Raw genomic sequence first — 26,718 nt, 5'->3', positions numbered from 1 at the left:
CCCTCAGGTGTCTCCCCTCAGGTGTCCTCCCTCAGATGTGTCCCCTCTCAGGTGTGTGTTTCCCCTCAGGTGTGTCCCCTCACGCCCGGCGGGGCCTCTCGCCTCCCGCCCACCGGCGCCCTCAGGCGGGGAGAAGCGGCGCACCGGGGCCGGCTCCGTCTCCACCGGCAACGCCGCAACAGCGGGCGGGGGGCCGGGCTGGGCCCCTCCGCTCCCGGTGCCGCACGAGGGAAGGGTCGGGGCAGTGCCGGGAGGTGCTGAGGGGTTCGGGGAGTCGCTGGCGCGGTGCCAGGGAGGGAGGGAGGGCACGGGAGAGCCTTTCCCCCGTCAGGTGAGTCTCAGCGGACGGGACCGGGCGGTGCGGGGTTGGAGGGGCCGAGGGGTCTCTCCCCGGTGGGGTGAGGTGACTCTCGGGCACGGGACACCGCGGGGACCCGGGGCTCTTCCCCCGTGAGGTGAGCGGGGTCTCGGGGACGGCAGGGGCTGTGCTGACACCCGCTGTGAGCCGCAGGGCGCGGGTGGCCTGGGCCGGGGGGAGGCGGTGGAGCCCAGCCAAGGGAAAACCGGGATTTAATGGTTTTTGCTTGACTCGTACCGCGCCCAAAGCCGAGGGCAGCTCGCCCACGCGCTGCCAGCCCGGCTGGCTCAGCTCCCGCCGCCGCGCTGGGCTTTGCTGTGGTTAATCTCTTTTTCTGGTTGAGCTCTGTAACCGGTTTCCCAGCAGCTGTGCACGCATATAATTAACTGCATAAAATCCATTAACAAGCAGCTCTGCAAAATAGTTCCTAAATGTGTTTTCTATAAATGAATAATTGTAACTTCTCTTTATTTTTTAGTTTGCTGTTGTCCCACATACAATGTAAATTATCATTTAAGTTGCTGACAATATTAATACGTTACTAATAGTGTTTATTCCTGAGAATTTTAACTTTTTTGCTCTAATGCTTTCTTTTTATTTTTAACAAGGCTAAGTTTATTCATATAATGGATACACACATCAGGAAAATGGTGTGCTTGTTGGACAACAATCAATATTTGGAAAAAATTGGGTGAGGAAACCATTACAAAATCTAGTTGAGACTTCATATGTAGATAGAAAATAAATTATAATTCATGTAAAGTATATACTATATTCCTTCAAAACATCATGTATTAACTTAATGCATAAACAACCGTTAAAGTATAGAACAGTTCCTACAGAAAAAGCTTGAAATGACTTCATGACATTACAGGAATATTATGGGTAATGAATTGCTCTCATAAAATTATTATCTCGTAGGTTGACAAAATTCCATCTACAGGGTGATCATCCACCAGGGCAAGATTTTGCTGTGCCTCCTCTAGGACCAGATAATGCATTCCTGGGAACACATAGCAGCAAGACACAAGATGTGCTGGTAGGCGAGTTTCCTACAAAATGGAGCAGCTGGTACAGTAATGCATACCCATTATAAATTCACAGTGGGGAATAAATAAACTGATAGACAACTAATATGCTTCCTTACATACATTTGCATATATACACAGACAGTTTGATGGCGTGATCACTCATGTCAAGAAACTGCATGTACTTTCTCTGCAGAGATTAATCTGACAACAAATTGGGCAAAACAATAAATGAGATCAGCCTGCATTTTTCCTCCAAAAGGCAGAAGCCAAGTTCAAACTCTGTGTCATGTTTGGGAGATGCTTATTTTTATTCCTCTCTGGTAAATCACTGGGGTATTTATTTTAATTCTTTTCTTGAGCTCTCCTATTTCTTGTCTTCATTCCTGTCTGCTCTAAACTAAGCTTTTTCCCTTCCTTTAGCTCACAGTCTGAGGGTATTGTGAAAGTTCCTTTGTGTCCCACATTCAGAAGAGTATTCCAGTACATAAAATTATGTTCTTAGACATGCACTGCCTAGCAGCAGCTCTCCCGAGGACTTAGATTTTTGTCACATTTAAACAGAACATTTAATTTCTCATACTGCATGTAATTTTTTCTCACTTGATCTGTAGAGAGAACAAATGAAGAAAACACAGTCTCAAAAGGTGCAAACAACAGAAGAATGGATAAGAAACTACAGTTTGGAATCTTTGCAATTAACATTAGAGTATCTGGTAAATGAAGGCAATATTATTTTGTAAGTTCAACACTGCCTTTTCTCTAGTTAGTCTTAACTTGTGTGCATCTCTGATGTTAACCATGCATAGTGCTCCAGGAATTCAGGAAATGATGGTGAAGTGATGGAGTTTACAGAGGAAACTGTTTCTGATTTTGAATCCAGACTTTCTGAGTAAGTATCCTTCTTCTTTACTGTTTTGATGTGTAACTGATTCTGGATCTTCATTACTGTAGACACTACCTTGAATCGTAATTTGTTGTCTCTGGGCACCTCAGAGTATCTCAGCATTAAATCCTTTCTGCTGAGATTAAGGGATAATTGTATGTCATTGCAGCTGAGGTCTGGGGTTTTTTAAGGAAGATGTTTATCAGCCAGGTGTTGATGTGAAGCAGTTTGCTCATTTTGGAAAGGCAGCCAGTGCCTGCTCAGGTTTCCATATGTAACACTGTGTAGCAGGGGCTATACTCAGGGAAACTTGGATTAGCTTCAAGCCATGGATGCAGTAGTGATGTGGAAGTTGAAAGTATTCTAAGTGAATTTTAAATATATAAAATCAAGAAACTTAAGTCATTTAATTTATAGATTCAATAAGCTGTAGAATAATCTTCACAATTGATAAGAGTGCTGCCATTTCAGCATACCTCATTGTGTCAGGCTTTTATAAAACAGAAGCAGCTTTTCTGCTTTGAAAAAGCAAAATGGATTTGCCCCTTTAAAATGTTGGCTTGAACTTTCTGTTTGCCAACTTGTAACCACTATGTGCATGGAATTAAAAATCCATCGGTTAAAGTAAAACAATTTTAGAGGACAGGAAGCATTTTGTTTTACCCCAGGTTATAACTATTTTAATATTAGACTGTTGGAAGTTGTTCTGCTTTAGGGAAAGAAGTATTTAAGTGGTGAGCCCTGCAACCACCAGTTGTGTAAGGGCATATTTAACATATTTTAAAACACGTGTTGCCACAGATTTTGCATCTGTGAGAAAGGGATGTGATGAAGAGAGGTGGTTGATTGTTACATTGAAACCCAGTGTGAGGGAATACTGTAGCTAAATGTGTGCTCTGCCTTTTGTCAGAGTGATTGAACTCTACCAGCACCGAATTCAGTGGCTGTTGCAGGACAGCAGAAAGGTAACTTGAGCTTTGCAGTATATTTTTAGAATGAAACTCTATATGTCATTAAAGACTAAATTGACTTTTGAATACTAGTGAAAAGTGGCTTCCAGAAGGCCTTTGTATTTTCCTTATTTACTACAAGTTCCACGTCATATGCAGTGATGTTGACAGTGGATTATTTTTCCTGACCTTTCATTGGTGGTATGCAGTTTTCTGCTTTCTAGATTTACTCTTTTCCTTTCTCTTAGCAGTCTTAGTCATCAGGTCCTCTCAGCACAATTTAAATGGGAGCAGACAATGCTGAGCTTAACCTCTGCTTCTTGTAGTTCATTGTGGCCACCCTTGCACAGCTGCTCCATCACACTGTGCCTGACAGTGCTAGTGCTCAGATGTGACTCCCTCTTGAAGGGAATAGGGAAAGATGCAGCATTCCAAAATCTGGTTTCCACGAAGTTGCTTGATTTAGCCTGAAGGGGACAAAGTTGTTTTTTATTTATCCTCTCAAGTAATGAATAAGTTGTCTTGGGAAGAAGGTAACATGATTCCTGGTAAGGATTAACTGGGAGCCAGTATGACTCTCTTTTTTTCTTCTTCTTTTCCTCCTTGACTTTGTCATCTTTATGCTAAAAAGTTTAAAATTAAAATAAATACCTAATGCTTGATCTAAAAATGGTGTTGTACAGAATAAACAGTAAAATTATTAAACTGTAGATGAGCTAATATTTACAGTGACTTTTCTAAGGTGTTCGGTGTTATAAAAGGAACTAAAGTTGGACTTTTGGTTGATGTGTCTCATTTGAGTTATGGACCTAGACTATTGGATTTTCAGAAGAACCTTTTGGTAAGTAATAGTAAAGCAAATCTTGCCTGTTTTAACATACTAATCAAGCTTTTGTGGAACTAGAAGCCAGGAACCAAATAAAAAACAATCTGCTTAAATTACTAATATACAATAGAATAGAAATTTTCTTTTGTAGAAAAGTGTGCTCCAAATGTCTCTGGAAGTGTAATATTTGTTAATGTCCAAAACAAATCCAAATCAGAACAAATCCAGTATACTTGAAAATATTATTAAGGCAAGTGTTATTAAAGTTTCTCAATTCTATCAACATTCTCTGTGGAATTAACTTGCTTAACAAAAGCAGCTGTAAAGAGATAGACCCAAATTATACATGGAGATATTTATAGTAAATATAGTTTCCTTTAAGAAAGTAAAGCCCACTTCACAATTTTTGTCAGAACCTTGGTGAATTAATAATTTTCTGTCTTCTCAGAAGAAACTTGTCCTTTATTGTGCTCTTTGTTTTCAGAAAACTTTTGCAGTAAGGAAGGAGGAGATAATGTCTATATTTAATGCTTGGTACAATTCAATTTCCCACATTCAAGAATTATTTACCACCAATTTATATTATTTGTATTTTTCATTTGTGTGTTTCAAATAAAACTCCTTCAAGAAAACTCAGTTTCCACAGTCTGGTTTACTTAGCTTGAATATGTGAACTATTGTTTAGCCCTATCCATGGTTATGAGGTAACCATTTCTTAGAAACTGGTGTGTGACTCTGTGCATTCTAGATCACTGCTGTTTCATGTGGTCATCAGCTGAAGAGACAAACTGGTACCAGTACAAATATCCCTGCCTTGTGCCCCATTAACTAATAATTTGGAATGACTTAAGTTTGCATTTTTGTCTCTATCCTTACCAAATATTTGAATTTCTATGAGTTTTTCTTGGAAGCTTTTTTAGTGGTAGCTGAAAATATTGCTGTAACTATTTTTAGGAAATTACTATTAGGAAATAGGAAATTACTATTTTTAGTCTTTTACATAAAAACCCTGCCAGAAGCAGCATGGATAGTAATGCATTCATAATTTTTTATTTATTAGTGTTTAATAGATGAGCAGCTTTGTTATAAGAAGGAATTGTACTGCCTCTCATTCAGTACAGAAATTTCACCACTGTGGGAGAGTCCAAAAACCATCAATGTTCATGTGTAAGTAAGTTAATTGCTCTGAAAAATCAAGTTGTTTCAGACAAGGTCTCCATTTAATTTGAGCAATCTCATGTAGGTAATAGTGGTTTTCATCTTGTGCCTGCAGTGATTTTAAGAGGGGAGAAAAGCAATGAATTTGACACGTGATCATTGGTTTCAAGATGGTTTTCACACATAAAATATCTTAGCTGCTCCTGTGGCTTGCAGTAATCTTTGTGATCTATCTTATTTAGCACCTAAATATTCTTTTTCCTGTTCCCTCTCCCAGGCTCCATGAAGTGAGACAGTGGGTGCAGGAGCTGGAGCCTGGTCAAGGCTGCAATTTGCTGAAAGCCTTGAGGCATGTCCTTCCAATGAGAGAACTGAATTCCTTGGTTCTTATTGTAGGAAACTGGTAAGTTCATTTTCTGTCTGAACAACCACATTTAACCTGGATACAGGATTGGTACAAGAAACTGAACTTGATACAAAAACAAAAAGAAAATTCAAGGTCCGTGTATTACATATTTTTAGTTTATACCTTTGAATTCCTTTATTTCTTCCCTTTTTTACTATTTATGAATCTTTTCATTTCTGTTATGAAGCTGTGTGTTTCCTTTGCAGATCACTTACCACAGTAATCTATTGAGAGCCTGCTAGCTCTAGTTTTACACCAATTGAGTGTCATTAAAGGTGTCACTGAGAGTCCACACCTTTGGGAAGGATAAGATAGATTGTGCTATAAAACAGCATTAGGTATTCCAAGATTCTTCTCTCTGTGATCTTAGTAGTGCTGATGGAGAACTTAAAATGTCTGATTAAATAAATGGAACCAGGTAGGATTATATAAATTATGGACTTAAATTCTGCAGTTCTGCTGTCATAATTTGAAAATTCCAGTATTGGAGTTGGGCTTACAAGGAAAAGACTACAGTAAGGATTCTAGGAGTGTTACTTTACTCCTAGTTTACTAATTGTATTTTATTTTAAATGTGCAAAAAGGGATGGTGTAAGCTTGGCAAGATGGATACTTTGAGTAATTGAACTTAAATTTCAGATGACTTACTGAACACACACTGTTGATTACAAAGTTCCAGGTTTTGCTTCAATCTGCTCTGAACAGAAACCAGAAGTTCATACGGAGTGAAAAATTCCTTAATTTCTGTCCCTGGCAGAAGTGTAGCTGCAAGAAAAAGTTTTTACTAACCATCAGAGCTCAGGAAGTGATAGCTGTGTGGGACACTAAGTTCTAAACATAAAACAAAGTTTTACTTTCTTGGGTGCCTTTGGAAACAGGATATCCTTGCATACCAGAGCTGAAAGGTTTTCTGTCACAGTGGCCAAAGCCACAACTCCTGATCTTTAGCTTTCAGGGCTAGCAGGGAATACTTGAGAACATTTCATTCACAAGCTGTTCTGAATGGGAATAGAATCCTAGTGGGTTTGTTATCATCCAGATTTTCAGGACAGAACCAAGCTCCAGTAGTGACATCTCAGTAATGGTTGAAAGAGGGAGAGAAAATCCCTCCAAAAGCATGATAATGCTAAATACCTAAATAATTCCCATGATTTATTATTTCTTTCCCAGTTTTCTTTTCCATATCTTCTTCAGTGTGGCCTTTTTTTTCCCATTCGATTACTGCCATTGTTAATATATTTTTCTTTTCTTTTTTAATCAGCCCTGATCAGTCTTTTGAAATACTATGTGATTATGCACAGCAGTGTACACTGGGGAGAAAAGTGCAGATTCACACTGTTACATATGATTGCAGCAACCCTGCTTCCCTTGTAAGTCATTGTGGTAATACTTAACTTCCTGAAGTGCATTGTTTTCCTATTCAGTTGTAATGCCTTCTCCCATAAACTTGTGGGGAAGGTAAGCTAGAGTTCTTGAATTAGTGTTCTTTTCTCTTCAGAGCATATTTGGACACATGAAAAAAATTGTTTGGAGCATCATCTTGTAACTTGTTTTACTCAGTTAGTTTTTCAGCCATATTAAAAAAAGACTGGTAAGCAAATGATGGAAACATAATTATTTTGGCTTTCTCACTACATGTATCTCAAATATTCTTTTTCTGTCTCTACTGAGAACTAAATAACAACAAGCCACATTATCTTTGACTTGATTATCTTTTGATATCAAGTCAAAGTAACTGTTTCTCTTCCTATTTTTATATGTAGGCAGTTCTAAAGAACCTTGCAGAAGCTGTAAGAGGCCGTTACCATTGCTACTCTTCCCAGGGAGAGGTAGGTGACAGGGACAGAGGCAAAGCATTTTTCTCTCTTGCTGATGATTCTTCACTTTGAGAAGGTAAAATAATTATCACCTGAGTAGAAGTTGATAGTAAGAATTGGTGCTGAAAGTCTCTGTCATAGAAATGCTGAGGATGTGCTCAATAAACCTGTGGTTAGTTCTTTCTGCAACTGAAAACATTCCCTAAAAGTGTAATAAATTCTGCAGGTTTTGTTTGCTGACTTATGGCTGATAAAAGCAGTGGCTTACTGTAGAGTGATTCAAAGCAATAAAGTAATATCTTGTTTATAAATTATTACTAATTTATATGCAGAGCATTAGATACATTCACACTCAATTTTGCCATGCCAGGCAGTCTTGTATTGATGTTTGCACAGTAAAGTAAGAAAGCTGCTTTCAGCTGCTGTTTGAACAATAGTTAACTTATTTTTCCCCATTTGTTTTGATAATTGCAGAATTTTGATAGCAGTGATTTTCATCTGCTACTTCAGGAAACCCAGAAGGCTAAGGACCTACTGAAGAGCATCAAACAGAGTTTTCAAAGAAGAGTTGGTGGCTTGCTTGGTAGTAAAAGAGCAGATGTATGCACATTTTTATTTTCACGTGTACTTTGAATAATTAGGGTTAGAAATTTTAACTGTCCACAATATGAAAAAAATTGTACGATTGATCAGGTATTTTGATATGTGAACTTTGAGTATTCTCTATTGAAAATTCATTGTTAAGAGCTAATTAAGAACAAAATCAGTAAAGGAGACATTTTGCTCAGTATTCTCCACAATGCATGAAAAGAGCATTGTCCTGTGATTGGAATGGGAATCTCAGGAGCATTAGCCTAACTCTATGCACAATCATATAAATGAAGTTCCAGCACTCATTTAAATTGGTGAAATGATATTTACTCCTGTGTGATTTAGTTGGACATTTGAATCCATTGCAAACTTACAAGGGCTTGTCTTGGTAGCACTGTTATACAAGCCTGGGAGGAATTTTTTTGTGAATAAAATTTCTAATTGTATTTCCCCTCATCCTTCCTATGCTGTACATATTATTTCTTTCTTTCTTCCAACCTCATAGTTACTAAGGACTGTGTAGACTACCTGTGGAGCAGAAGTCACTCTGGAATGACTTAGAAGGTTCTGTATCCCCAGTAAAAGCCCATTTTTAGGAGGACCACTGACAGCTACTTTCAAAGTGTTTTGCTTGTTGGAATCCCAGCACTTTAATTATGTTCACCAGGATTCCATTCTGGATATTTTGAATTGAGGGTAAAAATAAATTATGTTAAATCTTGCAAGAGCTTTTCTTGAAATCTGTTTTAGGTTTCCACAGCATTTGCAAAACCAGCACCTTCTAGCTTCTTCCCAAAGCCTCCAAAGCACAAAGCACCATTAGTTATTCAAACACCAGGCATCCTGGCCAAAAGCTCAGCAGACTGGTTAAAGACGTATGGATTGAAAGGTAGCACAGAAAGAAAAGCCTAACAGGTATGAAAAATAAATAAAAGACAGACTGTGTGATTTATTTAATGTATTTTTTTCTTCCTATAGCTAAAAAGTTAGACCTTTATCAAGTTCTGGCTCCCAATGCTTTCTCTCCTGTGGAAGATTTTGTACCTATTCTTAAAAAAACAGTATCATCAACTCTACATGAGGCAAGTGAGGAGGAACTTTTTTCCCTGGGTTTGTGGGGTTTTTTTTCTTTCTATTGCTACATCTTTCTAATTTAAATCAGTACTTTATAAGTTAGCTGAAATTCTACAGGCTGACATTTGAGTCATAGATTCAACTCAAATACTTAATGTCATTCTTAAGAATGACCCAGGAAGAAATTCCATGTTAGTCTGTCTTATGTTGGGTTCTGTAAACAGTTAACTCTACCTGTTCTTCTAGAAAGTGATGATGCAGTTTGAGTGGTATGATGGAACTGTAAAAAATATCCATGTTGACCTGCCAGTATTGTACAACTATCAGGTGAGTTGTCTAACATGATGTGGCCTTGTCAGGGCTAGACTACCATCTAATTATTCCTCATTAATTGTCTTGTTAGCTAAGTACTGCAGGGATTTGTGTGCAGACAGCTGCCCATGTAAGTCTGCAGCCACTGGATTTCTGACAGGCAGAGGGGATTGCTGAGGATTTCCTCCTAGATCAGAATGCAGATCATCAGAGAGTGGGGCAAGTTTAATGAAAGAGAAGCCATCTGGGGATGTTTGCTATGTATTGGTCTTTTTCTTAGACCTTTTTCTTTCCCACTTCATGGCAGTCCTGACAAAGGGCTATGGGAATGTTTCCAGGCAGGGCAATTAATCCATTAAAGTGGGAGTGATGTGAAGTCTGTGGAACTCTACAGCCAGTCCAAAAGGAGGGTGTGAAGTGGCTGAAATGAAAAGCAGCTTCTGTGGCTTCTTGCTCACTGGGAGATGCTTGTGTTTTGTGCATGCTAAATTATAGTTCTGTTTGTGAGTTCAGTGCCCTTTTCTAGCTTGATATGCCCTCATGTAACACCTACATAAACTTGGAAAGGTCATGGTGTATAAAGGTTGAACAAATTACCTTAATATCAAATTGATACTGTTAAAGAAATACATGTGTTTGAGAATATTGTGTTTATGTTAAATGATGTGTTTTGCTATGAACACTGCCTAAAAATGCTATTGAAGAAGGGGTAAGCTTGCAAAAACTGTATTTTTAAAGCTCCTTTTTTCTTTTCTTGGTATGCCTGAACACTGTTTTGGAATATTGTGGCAAGAGGAAGAGTGAAGTGGAGAACAGACCTTTAAATTCTTTGTTGCTTTTTTATCACTGTATGTTTTTTTTCATGGACTGTGTTCTCTTATCTGTACTTAGAATGAAATGTTGCTATCTAAATGAATGAATTTTATTTTTTTTCATTACTATGCTGTTATGTCATTTCTCTCCTAAGCATTTGGCAATAAAAGACTTGAACTTTCTATTTCTAACATAAATTTTCTTTATTCATGCATAGAGGGTCCTTGCTAAAATGGTAAAAATCTATGAGAAACGAATTGACTGGCTGTCTGCTGCTAGCAGAAGAATATGGGGAAGTGTTTGTGAAAGAAGGTATTGTATTTGATTTTGGAGGGTTTTTTTGTGAGTCTTAATGTGTTTGAGGAAGGTGTTTATTTACATCTTGTCTGAGGCCTTACCCAACCTCAGCTGCACATTTGCTCTTTTTCCTGTTTGCAAGCCTTGAATATGGAGTTTCAGACAGAAGGAGGTAGCTGAGGCCCCTGTCACTAGAGATTTTCTTGCTCATTGATTAAGGATTGAATTAGCCCATCTGACCACTCTGTTGTGCTGGGAACTCACTGACTGTCCATCACACCTGTGGGTCTTTCCAAAACTACTGCTCCCAAATTATCCTGTGTCCCTTAACTGTGACCATCTTTATTGTCTCTGCAAGCAAGACTTAAACCTGACCATGCTGAGCAGCTCCTCATTAACCCTTCCCTCTAAACAGGAATGTGCTCATAGCATCAGTCAGTCCAAACCTGAGCAACCACTCTGGCACTGATGAGCTGAGAGAAACCTTCACCATTTGTCTTTGGAGTCATATTCCATATTACTGTTCATATTACTGTTCCATTAATGCTCCTGAAATGCTGGCTGGGAAAGGAGAGTCAAGTATCCAATAACTCTCCATGTGGCAAACATCCACACATTCCAGGAGGAAGAGAAGGGGAGAAGCATTTTGGGGTTCAGGAGCCATTAATGGCTCCTTAACAAGTACCCTGATTATTCCATAGTTTAAGAAAGACAGAAATTTCCATTACTGTTCCTATTTTTATTTTTTAAATGTCACCTAATGTGACATTTTTTTGTTTGCAGATTTTTTTAAAAATACCAATTCAGTCTTTATACATTTTGATACATAGGTAGAAGATACTTTCCCTGACAAGTTACAGTGCACTAAAGATAAGAATACATAATTAAATAAGACTTTTTTCTTTTTTTAATGAATAGCATTTTTCTTCTACAGGGTGGTTGTACTTGTTGATGTATCAGTGACAAACTCCACCTACATCTCTCATATCCAACATTGTTTGCGACTTTTACTTGAGGAACAAATGTCAAATAAGGATTGCTTCAATATTATAGCGTAAGTCATTTTTAGGAGTCTTTTAAAACAACTGTAATGCATTGCAATGAAAGAAGTATGCTGAGAGATTAGTTACTAATAGGCACATTTTAGTATTTAATGTTTTTAGTGAAGTGTTTGCAAGACTAGCACTGATTGGTCCTTATTGGGCAAGTGCATGAATCAGATGTGTGGAGACCAGATTAGTAATTAAAAATCACTTTTTTGGCTGAGGGTCACTGGAACTGATAGCATCATACCTGTAACAAATACTCATCCTGCTATATTGTTCATAACAGTATTAATTCACCTGTCAGAAAGACACCAGAAGAGCACTTTGATGTCTCAGGTACCATAACTGAGAGCACCCTTTAAATTTTACAGTAACTCCAATACTGTTTAATATATTATAGTGGTAAAATTCTGAACTCAGCACTGGCAGGCAGAAGGCACAACTGCTGGGCAGCTGCTGGGCAGGTGTCTGGCAGGTAAAAGTAAGAGCCAGCAGCTCATGGAGTTCCTGATGATGTTGCAGTGTGTGCAATATCCTGTTCAGCTATCCCAGTTCCATCCTATTCCAGTAGGACATGGTGTGAGAACAGAGCCCTTATCCCACAAGAGAGGTGCAGGCAGCAGCTGAGGGTTGGAGTTCCTCTTGCACAGTCCTTCCTCTGAGCTTTTCCCAGCTCATGCAGGATTCTATTCAGGAAAGAAAATCAAATAAACCTGGGGTGATGGATAAATGTGGATAATTGAATGGTTTGAAATAGAAAATAATTGGCATCAGGCAGTTTTATATCTGTAATACCCTAAATGAGATTTTTCTTCGTCTGTGAATTTATTTTATCTTTTTGTTTGTTCTAAACTATAATATAAAAATTAATTGCTCTTATCTTTCTGTGAAAGATTTGGGAGTGACATTGTGCCTTGGCAGCAGGAACTGTGTCCTTCCCAACCAGAAAACTTAGAAAAGGCTTGGAGGTAGGATCACATAATTATCCCATGTATGTGAATTTCACAGAGAAAAATTGCAAACAACTAAAAAATTGTATAAGTTTATCATGTTACAAGAATAGGCTGCCAAATTCTACAGTGATTGTTATAGTGGTTTCAAGTGAAAATAGCATTGTAAAAGTTAATAAGCTTGGGGTGACTTTGTTTCATATGTATATATAATATATGTGTACACAGATACAGAAGTGTCTGTATAAGGAATGAAGAGGTTACATGAAGAATTGAAAACTGCTTCAAGTTCAGTTGGGATGTGAGAGATAAACAATGGGGTTTTTCCCACAGGCTTAGGAAAACAATCCCAGGCTTCTATTTGTGGAGTCACATCTTCTGTGTTCTCAGTATAGCTCTGGTTTCATTTCTGTTTCTCTAAGTTCTACTACATTAATATTTTCCATGTAAAATTAGGAGAGAATTCTTTCCTCTTTATGCTTTGTATCTTACTTTAAAAACTAGTTTTCCATGCTGGCAACCAGGGCAAATAATTTGTTACATAATCTGCTTTTGCTCTCTGTCATTTTCAAAAATTTTAGACTCCAGGGCAATGTAATTTAAGACACTTCTCTTCATTGCTTTGAGCAGAAACAAGAGCGTTTGTCTTCATTCTTTGAACTGTAAACATCTTGGTTTAGGTGGGTGTTGAGCTTGGAGTGCAAGGGCAGTAGAAATGTCATGAGTGCACTCAGAAGAGCTGTGGAAGTTGACTTCAAAGACAAAGATAAACACAAATCACAGGGACTCTACCTGCTGACTACTGGAATACCTGATCAGCAAACAGTGAGTGTCATCATAGGCAACTTTTCTCTAAGTTCCTATCAAAACTAATATCAACTTTATTTTTCTCTTTTTTCACCATGCCTTTTTGCCCTTATAGCCAATCCCAGTTCATTGGCAGAATATTCCTCCTTTACATACCTAAGGCAGCACAACTGTCAGGATCCCAAAACTTCCATTTCTATTAGTTAGTCAATGTTAGTCATATTAGTTAGGCAATTGTTAGTCATGTGTTGGAGGAAGCAATTATTAATTATTTATAGAAAATTCAAGACATGCTTTTAGGTTTCCTTTCCCATTCCAGCTCTGGGCATCATTTTGCTTCAGATTTCTGAGTTGGAGCAATCTGATTTTTTTGTAATTTACCATTTCTGTACAATTCATGTACAGAATTATTCAAAAATACAATACAATCCAAATAATACAAAATTATTCAAAAATAATTTTCCAGTGGAGCTCCACAGCACACTCTGTAGAGACAGCTGCTGTTTTTATACCAGTAATCCCTTGCCTGGATCCATGTTTGCACTGAATGTGCTCCATGGCCATTAAGCTGTGTGCACAGCCTCAAGTTTCTACATGTTTGCAGTAAGGTGTCTCCTCCTTTTGTTACCAAACCTCTGGAAATTCTGGGCAGACCTAAGAAATCATTAAAGCCCATATGGTTGCCACGAAAAGGAGGGACAAATGGACAGTTTCATCCCTGCTTTGCTGCAGTGCCCAGCTACACTGATGTCCACAATCTCAGTCTTTGGTTCCCAAATGCACCCCAGCTCACCCCTTGCCTGCAGTAGAGCTGTTGTCCCTGCAAGCAGCAATAGTGACAATTGCTGTGACTGCACTGCACTACTCAGGGCACGTTCCTGTTCTGAGCTGCTCCGGCTGGGAGCACCTGGACATCACTCAGGACCCAGTGGAGTAGATGGGAGCTTGTCTGAGGTAGAGGCTCCCCCCTGATGTTTCTTTCTCTCTGTCTTGCAGCACACAATCAGTGCTTATGTGGCTGAGGCTTGTGGAGGTTTGGATTTCCAGCTCCATGTCTGTCTGTTCAGTGTAACAGAGGCCACTGGCTCCAGTGGGGTTGTTCCAGCCCGCTATGCCACCCCCAGGGAAACTGCCAGTGCTTTTAAAGAAATTGTACAGGCAGCCAGTGGGAGATTTCACTGGTTTGGAGAAGCAGGTATGAGCAAAGGAAAGTCAGCACATGCTTCTTTTTCATTAATGAAATAATATTCATTAATGCTTTTTTTACCCCCAAATCAAGTAGTTTACTTTTTTAAGATATGCTGAGAGCACTGAGATATAAACACAGGTTATAGTTTTATTGAGACTTTCAACCACTTTGCAGAATATTATAATGCAGCCTTAATGAAGGAATTTGTTTGGGTTTTTTTTTTTTTCTGTTTGAATTCACCATTTTCTGTTCACCTTTTTAAGGATGCTTTAAAATATGGTTATTAAAATGATAAGTCCAGATGATCAGGCTTGCAGGAAACAAAGGTTTTTTGATTCTCTGCATTGGTATTTAGCATGTGGTGTAAATTGTTGTACATTTTTAAAAATATTTACTTTGTACACTTTAAGAAACCCATGATAATTAGCATCTATTTGATTATCAGGTATTTTTGAAAGTGATGATATTGCCAGTATTATATCTGAAATGGAAAAAGCAAAGAACTACTCCCAAAAGGTATGAATTACATAGAACTTTTTAATTACATATTTCTTCCTTAAAAAAATCAACAGTGTTTGTTCAGCTGATAATTCAGGAGATTGGACAAAACCCTTATGATGAGCAGGAATGTTCTAGAGTGTGAGAATAGTGACCATAAACTATGGACTAGAAAGCAGTTTCACCATAGCACTGCAGTGACTGGTGTTGGAGTAGCCAGGATTCCATACCAAATACAAGTTTACAGTTCAAGTGATTCTCCTTTTTGTTGCCAATCCTGTGATGAATTCTTTTCAAATAAATTAATTCTTCATTATAATAAAGGTATAAATGTTATATGCAAATAAATAACACTACATTCTTGTAAGTCCCACTGTAGGAAGGGCTTGTCCTTAGCACAATGGCTTTGTCAGTTCTAAACCAGTTCTTTTCTCAGGTGTGCTGAGGGTGCAGAACTAGACTGCATCTCACCATACTCCATGTTCATGACTTTTTTCTAAAGATACCCAACAGAATAACTGCAGCAGTATAGCCAGCCTGGCAGTGTGGTGCCTTCTTCTTATAAAAGTGTGAGTAGAAAGAGATCTGCAGTAAGAACCTTGCCCAGAGGGCTGAGAACCCTGTTGGATGCAAGTCTGAGTCACAAAAGTTGGATTTTTTTAAAAGAAGAGCTGCTGGCTATTCAATGACACCTAAACATACTTTGTTATCATGTTACAGTTGCATTTATTTGGTTCACCATCTTCCACTTTGTTCCAGTTTGGTTTATGTACACTGCTGCCTTTTGGTTTAGTCTGTTTGCCCAGAGCAGGAAGGGTTTCCATACAGTGTGTTTGAGCAAGCACAGCACAAAGGGGTTTCTGTTCAGTTAGAGGTGTTAAGCATTGTCAGATAGGAATATTATTTATTATTATAGTAGTAAATACAAAATACCTGTCTTTGAAATGTCATTTCCTTAAATTCTATGTATCTGAATTACTAAGCAACGTGGATTTCCATTTCAGTGTGCATTCCTGGTGGAGTCCTTAAAGCAACGCTCAGGAAATCAGTCTGTGAAACCCCTCACAGCAGAAGGAGACTCAAATGTGCTTATGAGGAATGGGAAAAAAAACCCACAGAAGGTGCCATCTCCTAAACCCACAGCTGTGAGTCTACCTGGAATGGTTTGAAGTGGTCCCATTTTTAATATGCTGTGTGTTAATTAAAGATCCTACCCAGCTATTGGATGTTCTTCTTCGTGAGAGAAGTGCTCAGCTGAAAATTTGAAGAAATTAGAGCAGCACTGAGATAGTACTTTGATTTTGTTTGCATTCAAAATGCTCCATATACCAAAAAGTGCATCATACTAAGTAATTAATTATAATGGAACCACACTGTAGTGTCAAAAGGTGTCTAACTAATCCTTCCTCTGACCTTAAAAATAATTATAATGGAAATAAAGGCAAAGCAGAAATGTGCTATACCAAATTACATCTATTTTGCAAGTCCTTCTAGAGGGTACTGAATATTATGATGGTCTGCTCATTTACAGATGAGACAGCTGCAGCTCAGTAGCATGTCTGTGACCTCACAGAGAGCCAGCAGAAAACAAGAACATGATTCAGGATTTGTTTCCTCCCTGCTGTGCTTATTTCTGTAGAGCTGCACTACTGAATCCCCTGGGATTTTGCTAGTGTTTGTTAATTTTGACTGTGTTTTGAGTAGGTGTGCACATGTGTAATATGCATAAAGGGCCAGTGTCTGCTGGAACTTTCAGTTCTTATCTTTGCAATGGGAATGGCATTGTAGGTGTGGGAATGCAGGAAATGGGAATGTAGGTGTGGGAATGTTGCAAAGGCTTTGTAGGTCTTCCAGGCTGTTTTATCAAAAGTGACATATTCTCAACACCTCTTCACAAATGCAGGAGAAACTAATTACTCAGAGATGTTAAGAGAGCATAGTTTTGTGGGGATTAAACTTGTAGAAAACGTGTCCAGGGTTGTCCACAGATGTTTGTGATATTTATAGTAGAGCAGTATGTTAAATTAGACGGCAGTTGCTTGAAGGCTCAGTGTCACAGCAAGTCTTATCCTACAGTAGGGTTAAACAAGTGCTTGTGCTGTTTAGCAGGCTGCTCAACCCCTAGAGGGATAAGCCAAACCCAAGGGAGAAGTTACTGGTGTCAGCACTAGATTTTCAATAGCCACTAAAATGCTGAGGAAGATACTAAATACTGTATTCTATAAAGCAAGGCCATTACCTCACTAGACTGCTCCTTCAGGTGGCAAAAATGGTCCAAACTCCTCTCCCTGTAGGAGTTAGTCTTCAGGTTTATGGTAGCAGATGATATTGGCAAGAAAATTAAAACAGAGCCATTAGAGTTACTTAACCCAGCAAGAAACTGCAAATTAATGTGTTGTCATGGCACTCTGTGGATTTGTAAAAGTCAGAGTAAAGCAGGAATTCAATAATAAAGAAGCATAGTTCCAGGTTAGAATAATGCAGTTATGATCCATCTGAAGCACTTTTTACTTTTTTGTTGTTGTTGTTATTAAAGGTGCTTAAGGATGTTAAAGACAACCATGGTGCAGAGAGAAATACTCCTGTAAGAGCACTGGCATGGCGTCCTCCTAGTGCCAAAGCAGGAATTCCACCAGGTCTGAATGGATTAGGGGCTTTTTCTCTTCAGTTTCTTTTGGGTTTTGCTTAAAAGACAGTATTTAAGTTAGAGATTTAAATTAAGGTTTTATAAACACCTGGAATTGTAATTTTTAATCAGATTTATAGGAACCTTGTTTTGGAATTCCTTTGGGATGAGTTTTAGCTGTAATTTACCTCATTTGCTTCTAGACTGTGCAAGGAAGGAACTCTGCACAGCTGTGCAATGATTTCCAGCTCCTAGCATTGAATACCTGACCTTTATCAGGAAATGCCATAAGGCTCAGCAGTTCAGACATTTATGATGTTATTACTTTAATGTATACATTGCCACGAAATCTGTTAGATCCCATTTTAATTAATATGCTGTTCCACTTCATTTATTTATGATCTAGTAATGAAGGAATGGTACAACAGCAATGTCAGGTTGTGTGAAGTGCTAACTCTTCCAACTGCTCCTGGTATGAAAGCTCTTAAACTGATTCCAGTTATTGCTGGTCCTTTAAGGGCCAATTCATTTTTCCTCCATTTCTTTTTTTTTTCCCTGAGTTTTTTCTTTGTATCATCACTAACATTTGCAGTTTATTTTTCTTTACATTAAATTTGAGCCTTCAAATCTCCTGATGTTGATATGTAGCAGTGTTTACAAATCTAGATTCATATTTGCATCTGAGGTTCTCTGTACAAAGTTAACTGGTTTCTCCAATAAATATAATGTTTGTCCAAACCTCTAATTTTTTTCAAATTAACTCCTGTGACATTCTTCCTGATGGTAATTTCATATTTGTAGAAGTTTCATTTCTATGAAAGCTGCTGCAGTAGTGCTGTAATATGGTTTTTCTTAATCAGTATCAAAGAAAATGAAGCATTTATAATTGTGATAATAGGAATATATGAAGAGAAGAACAGGGTTGGGTTCTGCCCATGTAAGAGTTTTATCCAGCTGAGCTAAATTAATGGGGTTTTTATCTATTATTTACTTGTAGCACAAACAGTAAAAGAATGGCCTCAGACTGAGAATAAAGGAAAGACCAAACCCAGGAAGCAGCCAGAGCTTTCTGTGTCTGCATTTTACACTGAAGAAGGAAGAAATGTGGGTATGTGTTATCAGGATGGGATGGGTGAAGCCCTTTTCTTATCAGCACTTCTGTTATAAAACTGGCAGGATGGTAAGTCCCTGATAACCAGGGTGCCTTGAACAGTGAGTGGGAGAGAGTTTCACTTTCCAGACAGTGCTAATGATTTTTACTTTAGATGCAGGTGGGTGGCACTTTTTTCCTGGTTTGGGGGGGGTTTCTTTTGTCAAGTCCCTTGGGATCTTTTGGTTGAAGGTGCTCCAAGGAAAAGCCCTATGAACGTGGTTTAGTTGATTTGGTTTGGAACTTTTTGAAGGTGACAATTTTTTAAAATAAGTGATTTTTTAGGTACTTTGTTCATTTCTGAAATAGGTACAATATATCAGAGATATCCCAAGGCAGTGTGTGTAAAAAAATCTGTTTGCTCTGTCAAATTGCCAGAGGAAGAGGAAATCTGTTCAAGCAAAGAGGTATTTTTCTCCTTACTAATAAATTGCCATTTTGGAGCTATCCATCTGAATTAATGTAAATGTTAACTGTGATTCTGTACAATGTGTTATTGCTTAAACTGTTCTGATATTTCCAACAATCAATTGCTCTATTTGTTTGTCTTACAAGTGGCTGACCAAGTACAGTATTAAAAAGCTTAACCTGGAATTGCCCAGACTGATGTTTGGTCCAAGCTGTACCCACCAGAAGACAACTGTGGAGTCTCTGCACAAGAAAGTATCAGCAAAATACTGTTCTATCTTCCCCAGTGCAGAAATCAATGTAGGTTTTTGCAGATGTCAGGTACCTCATTATTGAAAGGCTTTGTATTTGTTTAGTGAGTGTTGATTGATGTCCCTGACTTTTCTCTCCACTCTTGCCTGATCTTTCTAAATCATACTTCCAGTAGCAAGCTAGAGAAGGTCTTTTATTCACGGCAAAAAACCATTGAGCATGTTAGAAGTCCAAACTGCATGTTCTTTAGAATGTATAGCATCTCTTCTGTTCATACAGTATGAAAAATAATTTTTAAATTTTAAGTTAAACTTACCAAAATCATGTGTGCGTTGAAACTGGGAAAATGTTGGATCTTGATTGTTTCAGTTTGTGTAATGACTGGAGAGAAGCATAGAAAGCTAAGTGCAAGCAACAGAGTCACAGAATTTTTACCATATTTGATAAAAAGACAAGCATCTCCCTGATGTCCAATGCCAACACTGCATACATAGCAGCTCAGCTCAGATTTCCTGAAGTAAGCTGCTCTTGTACAAACTGAATTTTTCCAGGGGGTTGTGAAACATCTGCAGTTTCAGCCTAGAGAACTGGAAACCTGCAGAGAGCAGCTGGAGAAGGTGCTGCAGCGTTATATCCAGAGGGTGCAGTGGCTGCTCTCAGGTACGGTGTGCCCCTGGCTTCCTGGAAAGCACAAATGTGTACAAACCCTTCTTGTCTGCTGGTTCTGCTAGAATGGATCTGAATGTAACTCTGAACCTCCCAAGTGAATAAAGATTCTCTGGTTTGCATTTCATCGAAAGTTTAAAACTTATGTTTGTGAATACAAGAAAATTCAGCATCTGTGCAGCTGATAAACATCTTGCTTGCTGACAAATAATTAGGTTTTGGCCTTTGTGTGTTTGTGAGTACAGAGTAGAAGCTTTCTATCAACAGAATATATACAGTAACATATACAGGCAAAATTAGCTTTTCTGCATGTTTTGCTTAGAATGTGCCCTGCTTAGAAATTCAGCATCACTATTGGTGAAGACTGTTTTGATCTCCCTGTTGCTCATAAAGATGTTTCTTGGGAAATAGTTTAATTTTTTGCTGGATTGTAAAGGACAAATTATTTAATGCAAGTTGCTACAATTAGCTGGTAATTAATGCTTGATAGTGCTAGTTTTGAAATGGCCAAAGACTTTTCAATTGTTAACCTTTTAACTATGTCATTACCTCATAGATTAGACTTAATTATGTAGAAATGTGCCCAGAATTACCCCTAAAGCCTGAAGATTTACATTATGCTCAATAAAACAAGCCTATGTAATAACTCTTAATTAGTTTTAATGTTCTGCCCCAGGAAGCCGAAGATGGTTTGGTACCATTTTAGAAGCAAATGTCTGTGTTTTGATTGATACATCTGGTTCCATGGGCCCACATCTGCCACCTGTCACAAAAGAACTTACCTCCCTTATCTGGGAACAGCTGAGAAAAAATGAAGTCAGGTATGGTGAATTACTGATAAAGACTGAAATCTGCACTCGTTGTTATGTAATCAGATTGCTTAATAATTACAGTGATACAGCACTGAAACACAATTCATGTAATTATGGTATGTTAGAGTATCATGTGCATGTGACAAGAACTGCTTTTTCTGTTGCTTTTGCCAGTTTTAAGTTGTAAACTCTCTAAGATCTGAGCCTGTGCTGTAGGCTGATGCTGTTCACCCTTTTAGGCTCAGCATTCCCATAGATTTGCTGGTCATGCAAAGTAAGATATGCTTTTTGACTTTTGCAAGGCTGAAGACCTTAATCCAACACTAGGCTCTTAGTTAGGGGGTTTAGTTGGGTTTCATGTTTTTTTACTCTTGGGTTTGGGCTTGTTTTTTTTTTTTAATTTAATGTATTTACTTATTTCAAAACTGTCTTATCCAAAGTGACTCATTGTATTGGTTAGGGTTAAATGTTGTGGGTCACCTTTCTCCTCAGGTTTAACCTGCTGAGATTTGCAGAAAATACAGAGAGTTGGAGAGAGCATCTTGTAGAGGCAACTGATGAAAGCTGCCATGATGCTGTGCAGTGGGCTTCCTCATGCCATGCTCATGGGAGCTCCTGCATCCTTGCAGCTTTACAGGTTGGTGAGGCACAGCTTGGGGAGCACAGCCTGTCTGTGGGGGTAAAACACTTCCACCTCACTGCTGACATCCTAGGGAAATGATGATGTCAAAGTGTGCAACAGCTTTAGATGCAAATCACTGAACAGTTTAGAAATCAAGTCACTGGCTCTGGCCCAAGGGCTGATAGATACTCAAAGTAATTGCTCATACTAAGTTTTAAAAAGAAGTCAAATATCAATAGTATTTTTAATATTTATGTTCAAAGGATACTGGAGAGGGGAAATAGCCAGTTGCTCAAACTGATGTTTATGTACATACATAAACGTCAGTTGGCTGTGCTATGTTGTTCTGACCCAAAGAGGGTTTTAAATAAGCAATACTTGTTGGAATCTCATGGGTTTTGAGTACAATTCTTGAACTTCAGTAACAGGTGAAGAAACTTTTCTCCTATAAAAATTCTCAGTGTAGAAATCAACGAGTAATAATAACTTAAAACTGAACTTGTAATTTTATGAGATTTTAAAATGGAATCAAAAAAGAAGTGTTGCCTTTAATGAACGATTCTTCTTCCAGACAGCCTCACACAATCTCTAAATAAATGTTATGGCATTCATCATGAATGAAGTCCAGTAGAGCTGCAAGATGTGTATATTACAGAGATGTTCACTGAGTCAATTACTGTAGCAAATTTTCATAATAATCATTTAAGTCCTAGTGGGCCTGATTTGCAGACATTAAACAACTTTAACTCCCATAAAATATGATAGAAACATCTTTTGTCTTTAGTTGTCCAAAATCAGTTAACTTTCTTATTTCAATGAGGCAATTTTTGGCAATGCCCTGCTTATAAATATGTTGTCTTATGCTACAAATGATCTACTTAAATTTTCAAATTTACATCCTTGATCTCCTTCCTGAACAAGCAAAAATGAAAAGACAAAATTAAGTTGATTAATGATCAAATATAAATATATTGGCAAATATAAACTATCTAAATTACTGGAATGGTGGTTTTGTTCTGAAGTATAACATTTCATATAAATGTACCAATTATTTAAGCTTATTTTCTCCTTTTCAGAAGGCTCTCAGTTTCCAAGGTGTAGAGGCACTGTATCTATTGACTGATGGAAAACCAGACACCAGTTGCAGTCTGATTTTGAAAGAAATTGAAAGATTGATAAAGAAACAAGATATTAAAATCCACACCATTTGTTTTAGCTGTGCAGACAGGTATATGATACTTTGCAAGTACAAAACAAAAATCTCTTAAAATGACTACTTTATTTATTGCCAGAAGTCTGTGCTACCAAGATAGTAATGGGGAGGATTGTTCTGACACAGGTTCTGCCCCATGGCCTGCATTTCATACAGGAATTTATAATTATGTCCTCCAGTCTATTTGTTTTGGTGTCATATTTCTGAGGAGTTCTTAGAAATTCTTTTGCTGTTGCTTTCAGAAAACAATTTTCATAAGTAGCTTTCTACTTTGTGCTGACAGAGGGGCTGTTGAATTCCTGAAGAAGCTTGCTTCCCAAACAGGAGGGCGCTTCCACTGCAGCTCTGGAGGTGAAGATGGACAATTAGCAGCACACAGAATATTGACAGAGGGCCTGGATGATGAAGATGTATGTTAAATAAATCAGGTTGTTTTGTTTCTTTGCAACTTAGTTCTTCAGCAGTAGAGAAACTTCATTTATAAAAGAAAAACAATGAGGAAAAAATAATACAAAACTTCTAAGATATATCATACTAAAACCAAAAGGAGAAAGCTTAGTGTCTGTTTTTGCCTTTCTGCTAACAGCCTTGGTGAGGTCCCCAAGCCCATGAAAGGAATGCACAGTGCAATGCAGCTTTTGAAAGAGAAATACAAAATACATTGTGTGTCTGCATGTGGTTTTTAAGCTAACTTCAGCTTTTACTGTCTTCTTATCCTTCCCATCTTGTGTTTCATTTAACTGTAAAATCCTTATACAGTGCTTAGCACATTAATTATAATAATCTCCAGCTTGAGACCTCAGGCATTGCCACAGCAGAAAAATGTTCCTGAACAGAGCCAGGTTCAATCTAGGCTGGCTCTGCTCTCCCCTTGTGATACCAAGAGCTTCTCTGCAAGTCGGGAAATTTAGAGCTTGGGATCAGTTAATTCAGGTGTGGAAACAGAAGATAATAAACAGGTGCAAGTTAAAACATTTTAACTGTGTTTTCAGAATCCAGTTTTCCCTTACTTTGAAGGAGATGATCTAAAGAACCTTACTCAAGAAGTAGCAAAAGCTAGAAGTTTCTTAAAGCAGGCAAAATCTTGGAGGTGAGTATTTATAAATAATTTTGTATTTATTATTTCATGGGATGAAGACAAGAATATCTGACTCCCAATGTCTGTTTTATAAAAAAAATAGACCTGGAGAATTTTCTAGAAAAGGAGTGAAGGACAATTAAATTGAAGATTTATGTTTCTTCATTGTTACCTTTCCTAACTGCCAACCCAGAACCAGACAGCACCAGTTCAATGGGAATAGTAGACAAAAGTTCCTGCAAAGAAGTTTAAAATGCATTATAGCTGAAAAGTCACCCAAGGACAGGGCTAGGCAGAGACTCCAAGGTGTTCTATGCCTCTGTGACAAACTGCTGTCATTCTTTGGGGTTTGTTTTTCTTTCAAACAGATTATTGCTTGAAAAATGGAACACAAACCAAAAAGACAACTCTGGCTTCCAAGAAAAGTGTTCAGGTAAACAGACACCACATTTACATCATAGTTTATGCATAGTTTGTGTATTTCAGTAGGAGGGTAATATTTTATTAAATTTATTCATTTCTAGCAGGGACTTTTTTCAAAATTGGAAACATTTGTATTGATTTTAGTTCTTAGCTGAGCTAGCCCACAGTAAAACCCCATATAACCAAAGAAGAGTTCAAAGAGAGCTGTTGGGGGTGAAAAGAGCAAGGCAGATGTGTATTTGTAGTTATTCATGGTCTAGCAAGCAGTGAAGCACATCAGAGAGCAGAGCCAGGTGTAGTGGCTGTAATAACAATTGCTGCATGATTTATCTGTTCAATGAACAAGACTGACGGGAAAAGGTCCCACTAACACAAAGACATCCTCAGCACACATGGGACTGTCACTAGGGAGGCAGCTGGGCAAACTGAACCTCTCCCAGAGCCAACCTGCTGCTTTAAATTGGCAAAGTAAAAACCACAGGAAAAGAGAAATTGTGGCTGGAAGTACTTTCTCAGGATTAAAGAAGACAGAAGCATTTGTCACAGAGCTGTTTGAGGGAAAACAATGGACACAGACAACTGCAGAGTTGCACTAGGGAATGTTGGCCTGCCAAGATATTCATCAAGGGCTTGGGTAAGGCAGATACAGAGCAGGACTGGGGTGTTTTAAAATCCTTGTTTCTATAGCTGTAGTTTGTATTTTGGTTCAAAAACACTGCCCAGTCATTCAAATAGGAATAAAAAAAATCCAGTCTGACCTGCTGGCTAAGAATGCCTGGTTCATGGAGAGTGGAACCTGGAGCCTGGTGTGCAAGAGAGGGTGTCTGTGAGTGTGTCAGGGTCTGCAGAATTCAGCATTTCAGGGCTGATCACTCCCCAGAGCTGCTTGGAGAGGGAGCAGATATAAAACCATCCTACAGCAGCAAGGAAGTTGTTACAGGCATGCAGAGATAAGGCTGGTGTTCCACGACTGTCTCTGTATCTCAGCATTCTGAGGAAAACTGCATTGCTGGTGAAGTGTGTAGGAAGGTGTTCCTGTTAAAATTCTCCAGAAAGGGCATAGCACTGTAGCCCCATAAAACTTGTAAGTAAGGAAACTTTATTACTTTTAGTTTCAGTTGTGTTGGTTTTGCATTACTGTTTTGTCAATGGTGAGCTGGAGCCCATGCATTTTATATATTTTGAGTTGTATTTTTAAAAGTATTCATGTGCTTCACTTGTAGGATTAAATTTTAGATGAAGAGAAGATCCTGAAGAGGTTTGGAATGATACCATTCAGCTGCTTCTTTTCAAAGTGTGTTCACACCTTTCAGCTTCAAGCACAAAGAAAGATGATTTTTTTTCTTTGTTGTCACAACTGCCAGCAAGACAAGAAGTTGCAGATAAGAGCTGCACTCACTCCACTTGCAGATTTTGCAGGATTCAAAATAAATCAAGCCCTGAACTCTACAAAGTTTAAATATACGTAGAGGATAGTTTTCAATACAGCTAATAGAAATTTTAAAAGTGTATGTATCAGTAGTGATACAGGATCACTACTGTTGGTTCTCTTTTACTGGGTTGTATCAATAATTTCTTCAATTAGTTGCTGGTATGTCTAAATTGCCTTTTTTGTCTGCTGGTTTGAGAATTCTTTTTCTGGTGCTTTTTATCCCTAACAGATGGGACAGATGGCTGTGATGTCAGGAAGAGAATTCTTTATGCCAGTTTTGCATAGAAAATCCAAGAAATAACCTTAGTGCAGAAAACAAAACTTGTAATTCATGTTTTTACACAGAGAAGTTTTGCTAATAATTATTTTGACTCTTTGCTTTTTGTGTTGGCAGTAAAGAAGAATTTAGAGCTGATGATTCAGAAATGATGAGACATGAAGAAAGTAATACCCTGTTGCTGATGTAGCCTGGTTGTGTTTTCCTAACCAGACACTGCCTATCTTTTGAGCAATTCTGTTCTTATCTATTTCCTGTCTAGAAAGACTAAAAATATGTTTGCCATTATCAGTTGATTTGTGAAATATACTTGTTTTTTACTGATTTCTGTAATGACAGAGGGTTAGAAATTCATCTCAGCTGTTTCATATACGCAATATAATAAAAATGGAGTCATACTTCAGAACTAAGATACTTGATCTGCATTTATTCAGGAGTCATTTGCTTTTCTTGTGTGTCACTGGATCTGCTGTGATATGGGAGATTGTGTCTTTTCTGTCCCTTTATCTCTTTTGTCTCTATAAAAAATTAAAAATTACTTCTCTCATAAATGTATCTATTTAGTGTTTTATGCTCTGAACCAGGTGACTCCTGCCTTCCATGTTAGTGCCAGCCTTTCCTAGAATGCTGCAGTTCAACTGATGCTTTGTGCTGTGCATCACTTTCTGTGATTTTATTTGTGGATGTGTGTAACTGCTGAGATGATTTGATGTGAAAAATGTAAATTGTAAATTATAGGATTGGTTACATTTC

At 38.1% G+C, this 26,718-nt stretch overlaps 1 protein-coding gene across 4 annotated transcripts; it reads left to right on the top strand.

Annotated features, from left to right (window-relative positions):
• The first annotated feature begins 319 nt into the window (after positions 1-319).
• On the top strand, positions 320-26,718 carry VWA3A (von Willebrand factor A domain containing 3A). 4 transcript variants are annotated; one of them, XM_036392292.1, is made up of 34 exons: positions 320-331; positions 967-1,049; positions 1,280-1,397; positions 2,001-2,102; positions 2,196-2,278; positions 3,183-3,237; positions 3,965-4,063; positions 5,109-5,215; positions 5,484-5,609; positions 6,874-6,982; positions 7,376-7,441; positions 7,904-8,029; positions 8,771-8,909; positions 8,999-9,102; positions 9,341-9,421; positions 10,437-10,531; positions 11,451-11,570; positions 12,456-12,530; positions 13,193-13,337; positions 14,316-14,514; positions 14,954-15,024; positions 16,011-16,151; positions 17,543-17,642; positions 18,630-18,740; positions 19,092-19,189; positions 19,338-19,490; positions 19,994-20,102; positions 20,785-20,929; positions 21,413-21,557; positions 22,619-22,770; positions 23,039-23,165; positions 23,748-23,845; positions 24,202-24,266; positions 25,480-26,718. In XM_036392292.1, exons 2-34 carry the CDS (start codon positions 985-987, stop codon positions 25,494-25,496), a joined length of 3,546 nt encoding a protein of 1,181 aa, XP_036248185.1. In that variant the 5' UTR covers positions 320-331; positions 967-984; the 3' UTR covers positions 25,497-26,718. The 4 variants fall into 4 exon arrangements, with proteins under 4 accessions (XP_036248185.1, XP_036248186.1, XP_054372495.1 ...); XM_036392293.2 differs by lacking the exons at positions 320-331; positions 22,619-22,770; positions 23,748-23,845; positions 24,202-24,266; positions 25,480-26,718 and having other exon boundaries at positions 383-1,049; positions 23,039-23,156; XM_054516520.1 differs by lacking the exons at positions 320-331; positions 967-1,049; positions 3,183-3,237; positions 5,109-5,215 and having other exon boundaries at positions 1,070-2,278.

Source organism: Molothrus ater, chromosome 16 (assembly GCF_012460135.2).
Source record: "Molothrus ater isolate BHLD 08-10-18 breed brown headed cowbird chromosome 16, BPBGC_Mater_1.1, whole genome shotgun sequence".
NCBI classification, from domain to species: Eukaryota; Metazoa; Chordata; class Aves; order Passeriformes; family Icteridae; genus Molothrus; species Molothrus ater.
This window is presented reverse-complemented; position numbering and strand designations above follow the sequence as displayed.